At 51.6% G+C, this 20,346-nt stretch overlaps 1 protein-coding gene across 2 annotated transcripts; it reads right to left on the bottom strand.

Moving 5' to 3' along the window:
• Nucleotides 1-310: 310 nt before the first annotated feature.
• CHGA (chromogranin A) lies at nucleotides 311-13,041 on the bottom strand. Of its 2 annotated transcripts, none has more exons than XM_027066474.2 (8): nucleotides 12,795-13,039; nucleotides 11,912-11,958; nucleotides 9,509-9,602; nucleotides 8,656-8,724; nucleotides 6,478-6,573; nucleotides 4,181-4,618; nucleotides 2,983-3,470; nucleotides 311-808 (listed from the first exon to the last, which is right to left on the bottom strand). In XM_027066474.2, the coding sequence occupies exons 1-8, from the start codon at nucleotides 12,838-12,840 to the stop codon at nucleotides 725-727; spliced, it is 1,362 nt and encodes a 453-aa protein (XP_026922275.1). In that variant the 5' UTR covers nucleotides 12,841-13,039; the 3' UTR covers nucleotides 311-724. The 2 variants fall into 2 exon arrangements, with proteins under 2 accessions (XP_026922275.1, XP_053080834.1); XM_053224859.1 differs by lacking the exon at nucleotides 311-808 and adding an exon at nucleotides 2,188-2,346 and having other exon boundaries at nucleotides 2,896-3,470; nucleotides 12,795-13,041.
• Nucleotides 13,042-20,346: the final 7,305 nt, after the last annotated feature.

Genomic DNA, 20,346 nt, shown 5'->3' with positions numbered 1-20,346 from the left:
AACAGTGGGCAGCTCCCTCCCCAGCCTCATGGGAAAAGCCTAGCCTTGGCAAGACTGTTCATGTGACTTGTATCATCATCATGGTTTTCTGGTCCAGGCTGCCTGGGCCCTTTGAACCCTCATCACAATCAGATGAGGAAGTAGTATCATCCCCATTTTGCAGATGAAGAAACTGATGTTGAGAGGTGCAAAGTTGCTTGCCTGTAGCCCCATGGCTAAAAAGTAGCTCCAGGGAGCAACTTGAGCTCCCCTTGTCCCTTTGCCCAAATCTAGTCCCTCCCATCCAGCTCTGAGTCAAGAGGGGGAGAAGTTCAAAGAAACCAGAAAGAGCCCAGAGCAGTTTTATTTCTTCTTAGATAAATTTTGTACAGAATATATTACAGTCAGGAGTTCTCAGCTTTCACCAAAAGGTCAGAAGTTATTGCAATTGTGCCCAATGGCTCTGACGATGGAAAGGAAACTTCTAGAAAGCTGCCTGTGTCCAGAGAGAAGATAACCATTTAAAGTCGGGGGGTGTGCCCCGCAGAGGGGCGCACTGGGGCTGGAATCGAGAGCAGAAGGGAGGGAGCGAGGGGGCAACAGGGCGGCCTGGGCTTGGGCGGGCTGGAGTGGCCCCTCTACCAGAAGCAGTGCCCAGGCCGTCTGGCCAGGACCTGCAAAGGGGACAGGAGAGCCAGGACTGCTGGGTGCCTCGGGGCCCTGGCTGGGGGGGCCGGCTGGCGTGTCAGCCCCGGCGCAGTGCCTGCAGCTGGTGGGCCACCTTCTCCAGCTCTGCCTCGATGGCCAACAGGCTTTCCAGCTCCTGGTCCTAGGAGAGAACATCAAGGGTCATTCACATGGAGGGTGCAGTCTGCCAGACTGGTTGTGCCACTGGCTAGCTGTGTGGCCTCAGGTGGCTTTGCCTCTCCCAGCTTTAGGGCTTTCATCCAGATCATGGGGACAGAGATGCCACCCTGCTGGGCCGCTCTGAGGATTACTGTGCACAAGAAATGGGCATAGGGGCCTTGACCCCACACCACCCCGGTAGCCTCATCCAGACCTGCCTTCCCCTGAATGGCTCTGGGCAGGCACGTGGAAAATGAAGCCTTCGGTGCTCTTCAGTGTTCCTTAGCTCCTCACCCCAAGGCCTAGACTGTGACAATGGCCCTGACCGTGAGTCCAGGCTTCCCTGCTTGAGGAGCCATGGGCCTTTGGCACAGGCTTGAGGACATGAGGGTTTCCCTGCTTCTACCTGCCTAGGGTTGGGCCTGGATCCTCGGTCCCAATCATAGGGGGACCCAGCTCTGACTGCCAGGGTGGTTCAGGGCAGCAGGGGACCCTTCTGTGACCTCTGCTCTGTGCCCCAGCCTCAGGAAGCTTTCAGGGTCCCCCGAACTGGGGCTGATGCCCACAAGCAGATGCCCTTGGACTTGGAGCAGGAGTCGGGGAAGGCCACGCCCTCACCCTCGGTCTTGACATGGGAAGGGTAGTCTTGCTGGGGTCCCTGCCAGATGCCAGGCTGTGGAGGGCACCCATTGGGGCCACTTGGAACAGACAGACAGTGGTTGTCATGGAAATAGGGACCTTAAAGCCTTCTGTCTTGGAGTGAAATTCTGTGATGCCGGAACATTTCTAAGAAGACCCTGGAGCTGGGTGGAAGAGGCCTCTGCCCTGTCCTGTCCACAGGACTCTGTGGTCCCCATTTCTGTGCTCTGCAGTCCAGGGCTTTCTCTGCCCGTGGAGAAGGGAGCTGGCAGGCATCTCAGGGTAACTTGCTTGCTTTTTCCAGCTTCTGTGGGTTGGGGAGGGGCAAGCAAAGGTGCCCAGGCTTGTCCTGGTCCAAAGCTAGGGATGGAGGGCAGTCTCCTGGGTACATAGAGAGATGACCTCTCCTAGCTCCTGCTGCCAAGGAATCTTCTCCCTCGAAGGCTGCCAAGACTGGTCCCAGCCCAGAGAAAGGTTGGGACCCAAGGAAGGGGCCACATCCTTTTCTGGGTGGGCAGAGAGAACTGGGGTCATGGGTAGATTCCAGTCCCCAGCAGGGCCCTGACTTCGACCTGGACACTGAGGCCTGAACCACGGACCCCTAAGGCCTCCTCTAGCTCTAAGATGGTACTGCCAGCCTGGCAGGGACCCCAACTCCCACTCCTCACCTCTGGGGCTACATCCCAGCATCCCATTGAGCTAACCAGGTATCCCTGAACATGGCCAGGTTTTGAAAGCTCATGTGTGTTCTGACCATAATAATGAGGTGAGCAGAAAGGACTCCTTACCGCCATTTGAGAAATGGGGGAACCAGTGAGGCTCAGAGAAGGGGAGTAACCTGCCCAAGGTCACACAGCTAGGAAGAGGCAGAACCCAGGTCTCCTGGCACATCCATGCCTCCCTCACCCACTCACCACCAGGCCCCGTGGTCCCACTGGCCTTGCCCTTGCCCCACCGGAGGGAGGCAGGGTCTGAACCTCGGAGGAGGGTGTGCCTGGGCTGCCTGGGGGCCAGGAGAGGACATTGCTGGACCAACCACAGGGATTTCCCAGGAAATCGCCCTCCCAGCTCTTGGGGCCATGGTGCCCTCCTCGGGCCAGTCCCTGCCAGGTCCTTTCCTTTCCAAGTTCCCTCCGTCCAAAGCTCCAGCTTCACCCCTCACTCCTGCTTCACACCCAAACCTGCAGGGGCCCCCTATCACCTCCGGGACAGAGACCCACGAAGTGCCTTCAGGCATTGGCTGAACCACCTCTCCTACCTCCACGACCCGATCCAGACAGCCCTCTCTTGCCTGCCTGTCCGCCAACTTTACCGGGTGCCCGGTGTGAGCCAGGGTTCACTCGCCTCCCTGCCTGACCCGTCCTCACCCCTGCCCCAGCTCTGCCCCTCTCCCGAGAGCCCCCCCGTCCAAGTGCCTCTCCAGCCTCAGACCCGAGGGGACGGTGCGTGTCCCCTCAGGGGGGCAGGGCCCACACTCTGGAGGCCTGGCCTGGGGCTGGCACCCGCCCCCATACCAACCTCCGGTCTGCGGTTGGCACTGCCCTCCTCCTCCTTCTTCTCCTCCGGGTAGCTGCGCACCTGGAGGGGCAGGCCCGCCTCGACGCTGTCCTCCCGGGAGGACGGCCTCCAGCCTCGTCGCAGCTGCAGCCCAGGGCCCCTGAAGTCGTAGGCCCGGGCCCGGAAGGAGAGCTTCATGGAGCTGTCGGGGTCCTCCTCCTCGCCCTCCCCCTCCAGCCGCTTCTCGGCCGTCAGCTCCTTGGCCAGCTGGTCCATCCTGCTCCATCGCTTGGCATCTTCCCACTCGTTGGACAGCTGCTCCTCCTCCTGCTCCTGCTCCAGCTCCCTGCTCTTCCCGCCCCGGAAGAGGCCTCGAGGGGCCTCTGCCATCTCCTCCTCCTCCTCCTGCCGAGAGTGCTCCCGCGCCCCCTTCCCCTCGGGGGGCTGAGCCTCCTCAGCCCCGGTCTTCCTGGCTCCATCCACAGCCAGAGCCTTGGGCCATCCTGGAGCTGGTGGTGGACAAGAGCAGGAGAATGAAGGAGGGCCCGCTGCTTTCCCTGGTCCCTGCCACTCCCCAGGGCCTCTCTGTGGCCATCGCTGGGGCCACAGACCATGCTCAGGGTCCAGCCCAGCCTCTCCACAATAACTGCACTTGGAGGAAGAAGCCATCTTGACACTGTGCTTTGCAAGACCCTCTCAAAGCTCGGAGGGGTGGGCTGGCCAGAGCTTGCCTCTTCTGCGAGCCTTCTCCTCTGAGGAGCCCCCGATCCGGGAGCCACCCAGCTGGGGAGGGAGGAAGGACCCTTACAAGGCCTCATGGGGGGCCAGGGGCCTCTCCTAAACCCTGGGTGAAGCTGACACTGTCCCTAGACCAGCCTGCTGTCGCCTATCAGGCTGTCCCTCTGTTCCCGAAGCCCACCCACCCTGCAAAGCCCCTCTGGCCTCCTTGGTTGGAGGGGAGGGGCTGTGTGGACTAGTGGGAGATGCAGGGTTTTGGAGTCAGCCAAACCTGGGTGGTTGGAATCAGCTTTTACTACAAATTAGCTGTGTGACCTTGGGCAAATTACTTAACCTCTCTGAGTCTCAGTTTTCCATCTGGAAAATGGAGATGACCTACTTTTCAGGGTTGCTGTGAAGGTGCAACGAAATTATGAATGAGGTCCTCCCTCCCACCCTCTGCCTGACACATTTGTTGAGGGGTCTCAGACGTCATACATACTCTCGTCCCTCTGGGTCTCCTTGTAGCCAAGGCTTGGGTGGGGGTTAAATGCTGCGGTGGGGCCTTCTTCTTCGGGGACAGCCTTCTCTCCAGCCTCTGTGTCCTCCTCCTCTTCCTCCTCCTCTTCTCGCTTTGCCTGCTCCTCTTGCTCTACACCCAGGCCCTTCTCTCTGTCCACCGGACCCTGGGAGAGGCTCCCTCTGTCCCCCTGGGCCTGTGGGCCTGAGTGTTTCTGGCTGGGAAGGCTGGCTGGGGGGTGGGTGTTGGAGGCTTCCTGCTCCCCTGGGGCCTGGTTGTCTTCCTCGACCTTGGACCCTTGTTCAGGCTCCGGGGAGGCCTGGGGCCTGGCTCCATCTGTGTCTCCATCATTCTCCTCTGTCTCTTCAGAGTCCCCTCTTTTCTCCGAAGCATCCTTGGAGGATGCCTCTTGTGTCACCTCTGCAGAAACAACAAAGTCAGGCCCTGAGGGCCAGGCCACACACGGAGTCTCCCCTGCAGAACTTAGTCATTGTATCTTTTTTTTTTTTTTTTTCCTGAACAGCAAGCGAAAGTTTATTAGAGTATAAAATTAGAAATTAAGAATAGTAGGAAAGCTCTCTCTACAGAGAGGGGACATTCGAAAGTGAATGCCCTAGTCATTGTATCTTTTGGCTTCTAGAAAGTCCAGCCCAAGACTGATGACACAATTAGCATTACTTGCTCTGTGTCTGGGTCCGACCTGAGTACAACTGGCATATCTTTCTTCCTTTATAATTCTACTTTCTTTAAAAAAAAATTTTAATGTTTGTTTTTGAGAGAGAGAGAGGAGACAGACAGAGTGCAAGCGGGAAAGGGGCAGAGAGAGTGGGAGTCACAGAATCTGAAGCGGGCTCCAGGCTCCGAGCTGTCAGCACAGAGCCTGATGTGGGGCTTGAACCCACGGACCATGAGATCATAACCTGAGCCAAAGTCCCACACTGGACCGACTGAGCCACCCAGGCGCCTCTGTAATTCTACCTCTTAAAGCAGGAAGTGATTAAAAAAAAAAAAAAAAGACCTTGAAAGGTCTTAACCTCTGTATGAGAGGCATCATCACTACACGTTCCTTCTCCTCTCCGTGTGAGGCTTCTCTGTCTTGATGTCCTGTGAAAGTGCTCAACTATTTGTAGGGTTTCATTAAAAGGCATTTTAGGGCAGCCTGGGTGGCTCAGTCTTTTCAGCGCCTGATTCTGGATTTTGGCTCAGGTCATGATCTCATGGTTCACGAGTTCAAGCCCCGCGTCGGGCTCTTGCACTGACAGTGCAGAGCCTGCTTGGGATTCTCTATCCCTGTCTCTCTCTCTGCCCCTCCTCTACTCTCTCTCTCAGTCTCTCTCTCAAAATAAATAAGCTTTAAAAAAAAAAAAGAAAGCATTTTCGGCTGGCTGCCTTGAAGATAGGCTTTTACCCAGTAAAAATCCCTCCCTGCACCAGAGTGATTACTATTGAACAAAGCCTCGCCAAGTACGTGCCGCCATTTGACTCCAGGACTCCAGGTGAAAGTGCTCCCATCCCGTTTACAGAAAGTCCGCCCGATCCTCAGAGAGGGTGACCTGTCCATGCTCACAGTCCGTGGGCAAGTCTCCAGATGCTAAGTACAGGGTGCTCTTTGCCCTGACACATAACTGCCTCCCCCATTAAAGCCTCCAGGTGCCCCAGATGGAAGTCCATGGAGATCCTTGGTCCCAGAAACTGGCCTGCCCACCCACCTATGTGCAAAGAGCAGGCCTTGCAGGGATACCTTGTAGCTGTTTCCGGGCAGGAGGATGAGTACTAGGGCATCACCTTGACCTCAGCCATGATCTCTTTGGACCTTAGAAGCTCTTGCGGCTTCAAGAAAGATGATCCAGGTTCATTCAGTGTTTGAGACCTCCTCTCCTGGGACCCTCCTATGACAGGACTATGCCGAAGCACCACCAAATCCCAGGAGGACAGGTGTCAGGGGCAGGGGTTCTTCTGCAAGGGCTTCTGGGAAGATCCAGAGTTGAGGCTGCCCTCCCACCAGACCAGAGACTTCCTGCCCTGAGCATGAGCCCCTGTGGTGGGCAGGCTTTGCAGTGACATAGACCCGGATTCGCATCTCGTTATGCTGCTTACCTTGGGCAAGGTACTTAACCCCTCTGGGCCTCAGTTTCCCCATTTGTAAAGGGAAGACTGAAATGATAGCTCCTTTACAAGGCCTAAAGGAGGGGCTCCTGACTCCAGGGAGCCCTTGATCTTATAACTACTGTTATGATCTCCTCCATCCCCAGCCTCCAGCTAGACTGGCCAGCACTGACCTTTCAGCTCTGCCTGGTCATTCTGCTTCTCAAGAGCCTCTGAGAGTCCATCCTCAAGACCGCTGTGTTTCTTCTGATGTGCCCTCTCCTTGGCACCTGGTATGAGAAAAGGAGGGGGGGAAAAAAAAGGAGAAAAAAGTCCCATTTTGCCAAGCCCAGCCCTGGGATATTTGTCTGTGAGAACGAAGGCTTCCGTTTCCTTATCTGTAAACTGGACATGTCATGTTCCAAGTCTGCTTAATGAGAGACTGAGGGGGCAAGACCCAGGCGGGGGTGCCCCCCGCCGCCCCTTCTCAGCTGGGGCTCATCAGGCAGCCACAGCACCTGTCCACACTCAAGTTTCCCACCTGAGATAAGAACAAGCCCTGCTTGCTGCCTCTTAGAGCAATAAAGACTCAGATGGAACACAGGGTCCCAGGGGTGGGAGCAGAGAGGAGGCTAGGGGACTCTGCAACAGGAGACAGCAGTGACTGCTTGCCCCCTAATGGGGGATCTTGAATCAGGTGAGCCCTGTTCCCCCAGGTCCCGGGGAGAAGGCCAAGCACGTGCTTGACTCCCAGTTCTGCTGCCGTGATCCACACACCCCTCTCCCTGCATGGACCCCGGGCTGCTGCTATTTTCCCCATGCTGGGAATCTCTGGAGTGGCCAGAGGCACCGACACAGCGGTTGTGGGCCAGGGAAGGATGCCCAGATTTGACCCCGGGAAGGCCTTGGTTCACACCTCCTGGCGATTCTTTGCTCTGTGACCTTGGGTAACTTGGTCTATCCAAGACTTGGTTGCTCATCTACAAAACAGGGCTGCTTGGTACACAGTTGTTCTGAGTGCAGAAGAGGGAGTGGATGGATGGACGGTTGGATGGATGGAAGGACAGGTGGACATATAGCTATGTCCCATGCTCTTTCAGTAGAAAACAGCAATATATATGTGTATTGGAAACTGTTCATAATGGATACACGCACATAGGTGTGTATACAGGTGTTTCAGGACACATTCCCCCATAACAGTCTGTGTTGACACTATATTTAATTATTTAAATGTAGTATCTTAGTCATTCAATATTTAATTTTTAAATTATCATATTGCAATAAAACATTTAATGTTCAGCTAAAAAAAAAAAAAATCCACCAGGGTCAATGATGATGAAATTAATAAGACAGGCAGTAACTGCTACGGCTCCGTTTGGCACCCGCTCTGTCCCGGGCACTCACTTCAGACTCCCAGCAACTATGCGAGACAGGTGCTTGCCTTCCATTCTCTCACACATGGCCTGGTCCTCTCCAAAGGCCTCAGAATGGGGGTCTCCCCAGAGCTGGAGAAGTCTTCATGCCTCCGATCCCACCCCCCCACCTGAGACAGAAGCCCAGCCCTCAAGACAGACCCTCACTTCCTTTGGAAGCAGATGCAAGGTTCTCGACTGAGGTCCCATTCCCAGAGAGAGGCACAATGCCAGCAGTCCTGCCCCCAAATAAATAGCCACTTCCCACAGGATGTCAGCTTGGGGCAGATGCAAGGCCAGAACGCATTTTGTCTAACTTTCCAGGTTCCTATGAACGCAGGAAGGAACCTGGGGCTGGGCATCTGTGGGATGACATCAGTCTAACCCTCCATCCCAGCATCCTGTCCCGGCTCTGCTTGAATATCCTCAATGACAAGGGGCTCACTCCCTCACAAAGTCACTCCATTCTCAAGAGTATCCGTGGATTTTCTTAATCTCTAAAGCATGCTGAAAGTCTGGTCTGTGTTTTGGGGGTGAGCAAGACCTTGCTTCCCCCATCAACCCCTTGAGCAGACGCTCACAAGAGGAAAGGGGCCTGTCCTCTCTTCTGGACACCAATTTTCTTTTAACAGAGGAGAGGGATTCTCTCTGTAACCTAGTCTTAAAAGTGCCCCCACTGAAATGACTGAACTGCAGAGATGGGGTATTTGGAGAGCTGCGTCTAGTCTTGGCATGTCCTTAACTTAGTGTGTGACCTTGGACAAGTCGCTCAACCTCTTGGGCCTTACTCTCCTTAACTGTATCAATGACAAATTGGACCAGGGCATGAAGGACCCCATCTTCCTACTCTGTAACTGGAAGAATCAGAGAGAAATAGGGCATTGCTCAAACTCACACCCTGGTTTTCTCTCAATTGCTGGAATTTACCCAGTAAATTCATATGCAGTGACTGGAAAATACCTTGGAGAGCAAGATCTTGGAGCTCTTTCAGCAAATTCTGATGTCGCAGGATTGAGAGGATCCGTTCATCTGCAATGAAGAGAGTCGTTATGGGTGGTTTCCAGAGAACAGCCGAGAAAGAGATGACTATCGATATTTTCAGCTGAACACAAGGAATTTATTTTGGACACTCAAAACCTGGGCAGCAGCCTTAAGATTGGGTCTTGAGAAGACACTTTTGAAATGGCCTCCTCTCCAAGGTGCCAATTCTTCCTACTACATCAGCAAGGTCAGCCACTGGCCCAGCACCCAGACCTCAGCCAAGAGGTGGCAGGCCCCCAGGTGAGGTAGGTGTCTCTACCCACATCATGTCTTCCAATATTCATCTCCATGCCTGCTCCACCTGGGCTATCCTTTCCTATCTACTGATTTCCAACCTTTCTCTGAAAGTCCAACCCAATGCTGGACCCATCCAACAGCTGATCAGAACTTGACTGCTTGGTTGGAAAGACTTTGTCCTTCTCAGGCCAACCCCCACACTTCTTTACTCATCACATACCTATAGATTGTCTAGCAGGTGTTAGAGGCTGCTCTTGGCTCTGGGGGTCGGGTACACAAAATCTCTGTTCACAGGGTGGACGGCCTTGCTTTCATTCTGCCCAGAATTCTAGTTAATTGGGTTCCTATCTGTTCCATCTGCCAGTCTGTAAGTTCCAGAAGCACAGGGGCTGTGACCCCCCTCATCTCTCCAGACCACTCAGACCCTAGCACAGGCCTGCCCAGGGCAGGCACTCGATCAGTGACTATTGAATTAAGTCACTGAATTCTGCTCAAAGCCACACACCCGGATCCTCACCCCCAGCCTTGCCCGTACCTCCTCGGAGGGTCTCGAAACACTCCTGGCTGACAGGCATGGGGCTGGGCTTGGATAGTGTGTCAGAGATGACCTCAACGATGCACTTCATCACCTGGAAAGAGAGTGGGTGGGGGGAGGGCTGGGGCTGGTTTGTGTATGGGGTTCAGCCCCAGAGGCTCCACAGCAAATTTCTAATGAGAATATAAGGACATTTGCTTTTGTCTTCAGGAGTCAATGGATGCCCGTCTCAGGGGCACAGCTTTGTGTTCTTAGCCAGACAATAACCACAATAAAAGAAAACCCTTATATGGTGTTTGCCATGTGCCCGGTGATCTAATCACATAGCCAGCAGGTGCCCCTGTAAGGTACCAAGCGTGTCTCCAAAGAAGGGGAAACTGCTCCTGGGCATGGAGGTATGGCTTGCAGAAGTCCTTGAACCTTGCAGATGCCTCAAAGGGCAACTATCTCCAGGAAGTATTTCTGGACTGCCCAGAGGAGAACAAAGACCTCCCCTGGCTTTACTCTGTCTGGAAACAGGATGTGGATCACTGTCTCCTAACATTCGTGGTGTTGTCACCTGCAAGGAGTGACAGCCTCACAGTCTGGCTCTACATTGGGCCAGGGGATGAATCCTGTGGCCGGATGTGGGCACACATCAGCTACATCGATGCGCCTGCCTGTTCCAGGCCCACGGCAGCCATATCTCCGAAGGTTTTGTCTCAGGCCCAGAAAGGTGCTGTGGATAATCAGGCACCTGGTAAGTGGATATTGGAAGGTAGTGCCAACTGGAGTGCAGTATCCTAGCTGTGTGATCTTGGACATGTGACTTGACCTCTCTGAGCCTCAATTTTCCCACTTGTAAAATGAGAGTGAGAAGACTTTCCCGCTCCCCTCCCAGGGTGATCAGACACAGATGGAAAAACACTCTATAAAGCATGAAGTGCCCCACACACCAAGAGAGGGATTCACAACTTTCAACCTGCTTCAGCTGCCTAGAGCAGGGCAGAAAACCAGAAGGTGCCAGACATGCATCAGGCAATGCTGGTGGGGAGTGAGGGGGTGGCAGGCTGTGTCTATGGGCTGCCAAAGCAAGCCATCCAAAAATTCAGGATGGCAAACTGGCAAAGAGGCTCTACGGTAGTCACAGCATCATAGGATGGAATATTTAGGTCTTAAGCAGCTGTTATGGTGCTCCTGCCCCAGGCTGCTAGGTGGAGTATGGTGACCACTGTCTCCCATAGAAATCTGGTAGGAAGAGCCCTGAAGTGTGTACCCTGCATCCCCCTGCAGCCCCAGACCTCACACTGGGAATGGCAGATAGTCACCAGTCCATGAGGACAGGTTCTGGGACAGAGGAACTGGGCATGGGCCCCAAGAATAATAAAGAGCCTCAAAAGGGAAGCCCTAGGAATAATGGTGCCCATTTACTGAGGACCTGCCATTTGCCAGGCACCTGACATCTATGATTCCCTACTCTCACGACTTCCCTCAAGGGAAATACTACAGATGAGAAAAGTGGAAGCTCAGAGAAGCTCAGGAACTCTACCAAGACCACACAGCTGTAAGGGTGCAAGTAAATTAAATCACTGAATTCTGCCAAGTGAAATACAGGAAATATAATTGAGCAAATAGAGGCTGAAATTGCTTTGCTGTTTTGGGTTTAACCATAGCCTCTCTGGAATGGAAGAAAACAGCTCCTGAAAAGGTGAGGAGTAGAAATTTCCCTGATCTGTGAGCATCAGAAACTGGAAAAATAGCCCCAGCCTAGACATGAATGGGTTCCAAATATATACCCAACAGAGTGTCTCGCTGGCTACAGAACTCCCCATTGGTATCTCCTAAGGCCCTTTCCGGGGGGACATGCACCATAGGCCCTAAATGGCCAGCACCCTGGGCACAGAAGCCATGATCAAGAGTCTTCTCATTCTGGCCCTTTGGGAGAGCCAGGGCTTGAGTGCCTGGGGGGTGGGGGTGGGAGGGCAGCTAGCAGAACCTTGGGAGGAGGGGAAGACCAAAGCGGGAGGCCAGAGCCAGAGAAATGAAGACCATCCTTGCAGGTCTGTGGACAACCACAGCCACAGAGAAGTCCCCCCACCTAACCCAGCAGCTCGTGGTAGGCCTGCCAGATGTGGGGTGTTCAAGGCAGTAGGCCTGGCACCTTGGCCCCGCAGCTAAGACACAGGCCCCATCGGCAGCATACCCAGCTCAGATGAAGCTGGGGAAGTCCCCACAGCAGGATGGCAGGGAAATCTAGCAGTCTTTGATATCTTCTTTTGCAAGCTGTCCCCAGGCTCAGCAGCCGCAGTGCTGGCTCTTGGCTTTATGCCAAACTCACTCCTGCAGCTGCCTAAAAACTGGCTGTGAGGCGTCCACTGGGCTTCCTACCCGCCATCCCGGGGGCATCCCCATTCCCCTTCTTACCTCGGTGTCCCCTTTATTCATAGGGCTGTTCACAGGGAGGGCAATGACTGGGGAAAAAAATAGAGAACTGGGGTCACTCCTCTGCTCCAAGGGGAGAGCCCAGTCCTTCCTGACCCAGTTTACAGGGGGCCCATTCATCCCAGTGCTCCCCTCAAAACTGCCCCCACCCAGTGGTTCTGTTTCCTTTCCCTGGCTGCTGCTCCCATGGGTATGGCCCCCAGAGGCTACACTGAGCTCCTTAACCCTGCCTTTTGGGAAAGTTCCTGCTCTGGGCGGGGGGGTGGGGGGGTGGGGGGTGGGGGGGCGGGGGAGAGGACTGGAAGCTAATGCTAGGAAAACAAGGGCAGCGGCTGAGTGGGATTGGGGTGGAGAAGGAAGCGAGGAGAGGAAGACAGACCCCAGAGGTGTGGGAAAAGAGACGGAGGAGGAGGATTGTGAGAGATGATGCGGAGGGGTAGAAGCCAAGGGCAGAAAGATAGAGCAGGAGGGGGGAAGAGAAAGAGAGACGAGAGCGGGAGCCAGCAACGGTTCTCCCATCTCCCCCAATGACCTTGGCCAGCCACGGCACGGAGCCAGAACTGGCCCAGATGCAGTCGAGACGTCGAGCCCAGACAAGGGGTAGGGGGCGCCGGGGTGAGGGGGAAGGGTGGGTCCTGCCCCGCGGGGTCAGGAGTCCGGCCCACCAAAGAGTCCGTCCGGTCTACGGGTTTGGGGCCGAGACCGCTGCGGGGTCAGCAGGGAGGCGGTGGCGCTGTCCGCGGTGCTGAAAACTCGCCGGGCCGGAGGGGAGGCACGAGGGGCGCGCGGCGCTGCGCGGAGCCTCGACCTCGGGGCAGGCGGGGGCGCCCAGGACCCTCTCCCACGAGACCCCGCGCTCGCTCACCTTGCCCGGCGCAGAACAGAAGCGCCAGGACAGCGGCGGAGCGCATGGCGAACCCGAGGCGCAGAGCAGTTGGCGGTCTGGGCCCCGGCACCGCAGGCACCCTGGCGAGGGCTGGCTGGACGGGCGGCCTGGGAGCGGGTTGTGGCGGCGCTGGCGCGGATTGGGGGCGGGGGGCGCGGCTTCCCTCTCGGCGTCCGTCTGTCGGCCCACCCACCAGCCTCTGTGCACTGGGCTCTGGGACTGCAAGAATTTATATACCCCCGACCCCGGAAATGACGTCATCGGGACCGCCTCTGCCCCCTTTCCCCACCCCTCCGGGGGGTCCGGCAGCAGCTTGCTCCGCCCTCAGCTTCACGCCTCTGGCTTCTGCTGTCCGCCGCTGGGCTCTCTTGGGTCGAGCTGTGAGACAGTTCTCTGGCTTCCAGGAGGATGGCAAGGGACCTCAGCTGATCCTCCACCCCTCGACGGTTCCACCGACTTGCTGTGGGTCCGTGGGCAAGTCACTCCCAGTCTCTGGGCCGCGTGTTCCTTCAGTGTGTGCTGAGGTCCCTGCCAGCACTAGCGCGCCACTTCATGCTCCTGAGATTCCCACGGCGGGGGCGCGCTTCCCCTGACGCCAGAGTCTGGAGGCTTGCTCCACACTCAGGGCTCCCTCAACTATCTAGCAAGTCCTACAGAGGCCTCCCGACCCTCTTTTTGAGTAAGGCACTCCCCCCCGCCCCCCGACACACCCGTTTTGTGCCTTCACAATTTGTAATTGTATTATGTATTTATGTATTTGAAAACGTTTGGTCGCCATTGCTTTCTGAGGGCAGCACCTGGCACAGAGTAAACGCATTTAATAGATACCTGTTGAATGTACTGATTGAAAGTTCAAGCCAGGAAAGAATGAGTGAATCCTGGGCCCTGGCCATTGTTGAACAGCTCTCCTGGGGGGTGGTGAGGGAAGAGTGGGGGGGGTAGTTCTAGATATTAAACCAAAACAGGAGCTCTTGTAACTTCTACTCATTAGCCCTAGTTCAGCCCCCTTAGGATCTGCTTCTTGCTGCTGCTAACCCACTGTATATTTGAGAACAGCTCTCACAGTCTCTTTGAGTGTCCTCAAAATCTGGGCGTTTGGGGGCACCTGGGTGGCTCAGCTGGTTAAGCCTCCGACCTCTGCGCAGGTCATGATCTCACGGTTTATGGGTTCCAGCCCCAGGCCGGGCTCTGTGCTGACAGCTCAGAGCCTGGAGCCTGCTTGAGAGTCTGTGTCTCCCTCTCTCTCTGCCCCTCCTCTGCTTGCTTTCTCTCTCTCTCTCTCTCTCAAAAATAAATATTAAAAACTTTTTTTTAATCTGGGCATTTTGTGTGTCAGATTGGTTTCTTGGTTTGTGTCCCTCTGCCCTGGGGCCACATTGCTGCTCTCAACCTGGATGTCACATTGGAAGCCCTTTGCCACCTGACCCCAATGTCATAGTGAACCTGGTATCTGGGCTACAGTTTGGCATCAGTTGACATTGTCGAGAGCCTCCTTCCTGCGACTCTGCCCACATCTGCTGCTGCTATTTCCTACTTCCTGCCCCACCCCATGCCCACTCCTGCCCCTAAAGGAAAACCTGGCAGGAGCTCAGAGGAGACCGAAATGATCCTTTTCATGTGTTTATTCTTTCATTCAGCCACTATTTGTTTAACACCTACTATGTGCTTAGAACAGCACTCAGCTATTCTCGGTGCTGAGGATACAGCAGTGAACATAACAGACAAAGGGCTGATTCTTATGGAGTTTACATTCTAAAGGGTGAAGACAGACAATGAATAAGTAAAGAAGTGAAATGCACAGTTGTCAGGTGGAGACAAGTACTACAGACAAAAATGAAGCAGGGAGGGGGATGGGTGTGTTGGGGAGGGGTGGGGATATGTTTTAGACAGGGCGGGTCTGAGAAGTCTTCACCAAGGAAGTGACGTTTCAGCAAAGATCTGAAGGTGATGAGGGAGTGGGGTGCAGGTGTCCAGGGGAAGGGGGCCCCAGGTAGAGGCAATGGCAAGAACAAATGTCTGGTGGAAAGAATGTGCCTGGAATGTTCAAGGATTTGCAAGGAGATAGGGTGAAAGGGACTTTGAGAATATAGCTGAATAGTAACACATAGTCCATCCCCCAAACTTGGAAAATGCACAGAAATGCAGGAAAGCACCTGTACTCACACTACCCAGAGATAAGCATCAATAATTTAAAAGTATGTACAGTATTCTATAGTCTTTGTTGAAGCAGCTCCCTTTGTAAAGGGCAGTTCCCAGAAAAAGACTTCAGCTGAGCACAAACAGAATAAGTGCATCAGGCCCTTCTGATGTGGGATCATCCTGAGTGTGTTACAAAGGACTGCAACATGCTTCATCTCCAGAGTCCTATCACACAGACTTACCCAGTCATGAGTATAGCGGTCTACCACAGTTTATTGTGTGCCACAATTTGTTTGACAAATAGACAAATAGATTTCCTAGGGCCCCCTGAGTGGCTCAGTCAGTTAAGCATCTCACTCTTGATCTCAACTCATGAGTTCAAGCCCCATGTTGAGCTCTGTGCTAGGCATGAAGCCTACATAAAAATAAAATAAAATAAAATAAAATAAAATAAAATATGAATAGATTTTTTTTGCTGTTATATATTTCTAAATGTTTATTTGTTTATTTTGGGGGGGGAGGGACAGAGAGAGAGGGAGAGAGAGAGAATCTCAAGCAGGCTCTGTGCTGTCAGCTTAGAGCTTGACACAGGGCTCAATCTCACAAATGGTGAGATCAAGACCTGAACTGATATGAAGAGTTGGACACTTAACCAACTGAGCCACCCGGGCACCCCTTGTTTTTGCTATTATAAAGAACAATCTTATAGACAAACCTCTGTGGCATTTGCAATAATTTCGTGTAATGGTAGGTGAATTCCTCAAAGGAAATGGATGTTTTTAAGACACTTGGTATGCATTGCCCAACTGCCGGGAAAGTTGAACCACTTCCCAAGCTGAGTGGATTTTTCTCAAGGGAAATTTCAGAGCTCCTGCCACCCTTCTAAAGCCCCCAGTTCTCCAGGAGCCTGATCCTGCTTACCCCATGAAGTTGAGCATAACCAACTAGCAAAAATGTCCCAATCTAGGCTTCTAAAATGACAATGCCAATAATTGACATTTGCATCATGCTTTATAGCTCTTCAAAATGTTCATTATTGAGCCCTTAAGGTGCCCCTAAGCCTAAGGTAGAGTGGAAGTTTTTTGTTTGGGGGGGTTTTTTTAGAGGCTGCTTTTATTTTGTTTTTCAATTTTCAATTTTTCTATTTTTAATTTGTTTATTGTTTAATTTACATCCAAGGTAGTTAGCATATGGTGCGACAATGATTTCAGGAGTAGATTCCTTAGTGCCCCTTTACCCATTTAGCCCATCCCCCCTCCCCCAACCCCTCCAGTAACCCTCCGTTTGTTCTCCATATTTAAGAGTCTTTTCTGTTTTGTCCCCCTCCCTGCTTTTATATTATTTTTGTTTCCCTTCCCTTATGTTCATCTGTTTTGTCTCTTAAAGTTCTCATATGAGTGAAATCATATGATATTTGTCTTTCTCTGACTAATTTCGCTTAGCATAATGCCCTCCAGTTCCATCCACATAGTTGCATATGGCAAGATTTCATCCTTTTTGATTGCTGAGTAATACTCCATTGTGTGTGTGTGTATGTGTGTGTGTATATATATATATCCATTTCTTCACTGGATTATTTGTTTTTGGGGTGTTGATTTTGATAAGCCCTTTATAGATTTTTGGATCCTAACCCTTTATCTGATATGTTGTTTGCAAATATCTTCTCCCATTCTGTCAGTTGCCCTTTAGTTTTGCTGATTGTTTCCTTCGCTGGACTGAAGCTTTTTATTTTGATGAGGTCCCAACAGTTAATTTTTGCTTTTGTCTCCCTTGCCTCTGGAGATGTGTTGCGTAAGAGGTTGCTATGGCAGTAGAGTGGAAGTTTTGACCTTACCTTGTGGATTTGGAAACTGAGACCCAGGCTGTTAAAGTGAGCCTCCAAGGGACCGCATGGAAGGTGAATGGTAAAGTTGGACCTAGAGCTTGTTTTGCCCAAATACCCATGATTCCCCCATCTTATAATTTCTCACATACTGTTACTTCTCCCTGGGATGCCACTATGGCCTGATGAACCCCTCCATGCCTCTCAGGACCTGAGGCAATTGCTTCCTCCTCTGTACCTCACAGCACTTGCCTGAGCATTTATCACAAAGGCTGAAGGTTTTGTCTTCGGATCCTTCTATCGCATTATACTTTGAGCTCCTTGGTGCTTGGTCTATATCCTGCTCATCTTGTGACTTCAGTTCCTAATATAATGCTGGGCACGTGGTAGGCACAAGGGAAAAATTAAAGAAGGAAAAACAACTCACATCCCTTGGTCTTATCTTTGGGCTTGGGGCTGGATTAATTAGAGCAGGATAAGCTGATGGAAAAAAAAAAAAGACTCTGAAATATAGTGGAGTATAATGGGATCTTGTTTCTCTCACATGCAACAGCCCAGAAGTAAACAGTGGTGTGGCTATGCCATTCTCAATACGAGATTTCCATCTTTGATACTAAGGGAGCTACTTCAGTTTCTGATATTTCTCCACCACTGAAAAGGGGATAAACAGCTTCTTTGTAAGGCTATGATAAAGAACTTGCATGATCACTTCTCACAACCCATTGGCTAGAACTTGGGCATACGGACACACCTCGTTGAAAGGTAGGCTGGGCACCCATTGAGGGGTGATTCCAATTACTAAAGGAAGAGGGACTAGTGGAAGACAATTACTATTCTATACCACACAACCCAGGGGGATGATGATAAAAACTAACCCTCACAGAAAACTTGCCAAGAGCCAGGCACTGTTCTAAGAGTTTCGCATTAACAGCCCTATGAGGTAGGCGCATTATTATACTTGCTTACAGATGGAGTTCTGTAAGAGAATTAAGCCCCAATGTCCTAAGGCATTTAATATGCAATAAAATAAGGTCTCTTGTGTGCACCTGAAATGGTACTAATTGTGCACCATCATTGGGAAAATTGAGAAAATAGTTGTTAAGATAATTTCTGTGTTTCACGGTTCTGATAAGGAACCTTGTATAGTGTAGTTGATAGGTACCTTTCAAGGAGTCACGTACTGGGTTTGATTTCTGTCTTTGTTTGGGTTCCCCCAAAAGCAGACCCTAAGACAAGGATTTGGTACAAAGAGTTCATTTGGAAATTATCCCAAGAAACACAATGAGGGAGCAAGGAGGTGAGACAAGGAAAGGAGAAAAGCCAACGAAGGGTGTGGTGATGAGTTGAGTCACCACTGAGGACAGTGGAGACTCAATCTTGCTGGGACCTGTTGAGAGACTGCGCAGAATACATCTCAGAATTGTTCCACTGGGGTGAGAAAGCTGGAGTCCTTACTTGTGGATTCCTTACCCTCATTGAGGGTCTCTCCTGGAGGCATTGATTTCCCAGCACTTCTGGTCTGTTCTGAGAAAGGGCCAAGCAAACTCTCACTGCCTGAGAACACCTTCCAGCAGAGAATACTTGCAGCCTTTGGTAGGTATAGGAGCTATCTACAGGTAACCTCCAAGGTGGCCCAGACGGAGGTAGGTGGGACACTGACATCTGCTACAGGGCTTTATACATGGTATTTCATTTCATCTTTACAATAAACCTGTGGCTAAGTTATCAGTATCCCTGCTTCTCATATGCAGAAACCCAAGCTCAGAGAGATGGAGTGATTCTACCAAGGTCACACAGCTAGGAAATGGTAGAGTCTAGGGGCCACCCATCTGCCTTGTGTCACTCCCTGCTCCCCTTCCTCGGCCCCAAGCCCTCTACTAGCCTGTTTTAACAGGTCCCCATCAACAACTCCCACCAAAAAATTTTACCTTCAGGCTTTCTTGGGCTTCTCATTGCTTGAGAAAGACAATTGGTATTTTTGTAACCTTAAGTGGATGAAGCTTGAAGAAAGGCTATTTTTATTGCTGTGAGTATATACATACAATCCCCATCAAAGTCATGTCCTTGCTTTGTATATTCAGCTTTGGACAAGTTCCCTAGCCCCCATTTCTAATCAGGTCACTGCCCCTGAATTCCTCTTATCTTGTCGTTCTGGAGCTGCCTCTGGTAATAACAAGTACCTCTCATCCGGTACTCATGGTCAGGACCTTTCTTCTTTTTTCCCACAGACAAATGTTCTTACTGTGAATCACTCCTACTAAAATGCAAAGGCCTGGGACATAAAGCCAAGATGTGGTTAATTGTCCATTAATTACGCAGTAAGAGGGAATCAGAAGAATATGATATGCTTCGAAGGTGGGCCTAGCAGCCCATCTTGGAATCATGTTAGAGCTCCAAGGGGCTGGTAGTTCTCAGTGTACTCGCTGCTCACTGGTTCCCCTTGACAGTTTTCCAGATCTGCTGCCAAATCTTGATTCATGCATAAAATGTGTTTTTGTTAAAGCTAAGTATATACAGGCATACCTTGGAGATATTGTGGGTTCAGTTCCAGAGCACCGCAATAAAGTGAGTCAATGCATTTTTTTGTTTTCCAGTGCATATAAAAGTTATGTTTGTATTATACTGTAGTCTATTAAGCGTTCAATAGCATTATGTCCAGAAAAAAACCCCATGTATATACCTTAATGAAAACATATTTTATTGCTGGGGCGCCCGGGTGGCTCAGTCAGTTAAGTCCGACTTTGGCTCAGGTCATAATCTTGAGGTTTGTGGGTTGGAGTCCCGTGTCAGGCTCTGTGCTGACAGCTCAGAGCCTGGAGCCTGCTTCCAATTCTGTCTCCCTATCTCTCTGCCCCTCCCCCACTCTCACTCTGTCTCTCTCTCTCTCTCTTTCAAAAATAAATAAACATTAAAAAAATTTTAAATACTTTATTTAAAAACATGCTAACCATCATCTGAGCTTTCAGCAAGTAACAGAAGGTCTTGCCTCGATGTTGATGGCTGCTGGCTGATCAGGGTGGTGGTTGCTGGGGGTTGGAGGGACTGTGGCAATTTCTTAAAATAAGAGTGAAGTTTGCCTCGTTGATTGACTCTTCCTTTCATGAATGACTTCTCTGTAGTATGTGATGCTGTTTGATAGCATTTTGAACTTCTTTCAAAATTGGAGTCAATCTTTTCAAAACCTGCCGCTGCTTTATCAACTAAGTTTTTGTAATACTTTATTGTTGCCATCCCAACAATCTTCACAGCCTCTTCACCAGGAGATCATTCCACTGCAAATAATCACTGTCCTGGGATCCCCGGCTGGCTCAGCTGGAGGGACATGTAACTCTTGATCTCAGGGTCATGAGCTCAAGTTGGGTGTAGAGATTGCGAAAAAATAAATACATAAGTAAACTTTTTTAAAGAATCACTTTCTTTGCTCATCCATAAGAATCAACTCCTCATATGTTAAAGTTTTATCTCATTCTCTTGCTATTTCTACCACACCTGTGGCCTCTTCCTCCACTGAAATCTTGAACCTCTCAAAGTCATCTTTGAGGGTTGGAATCAGCTTCTTCCAAACTCCTA

This window comes from Acinonyx jubatus, chromosome B3 (genome assembly GCF_027475565.1).
Source record: "Acinonyx jubatus isolate Ajub_Pintada_27869175 chromosome B3, VMU_Ajub_asm_v1.0, whole genome shotgun sequence".
In the NCBI taxonomy this organism is placed as follows: domain Eukaryota; kingdom Metazoa; phylum Chordata; class Mammalia; order Carnivora; family Felidae; genus Acinonyx; species Acinonyx jubatus.
This window is presented reverse-complemented; position numbering and strand designations above follow the sequence as displayed.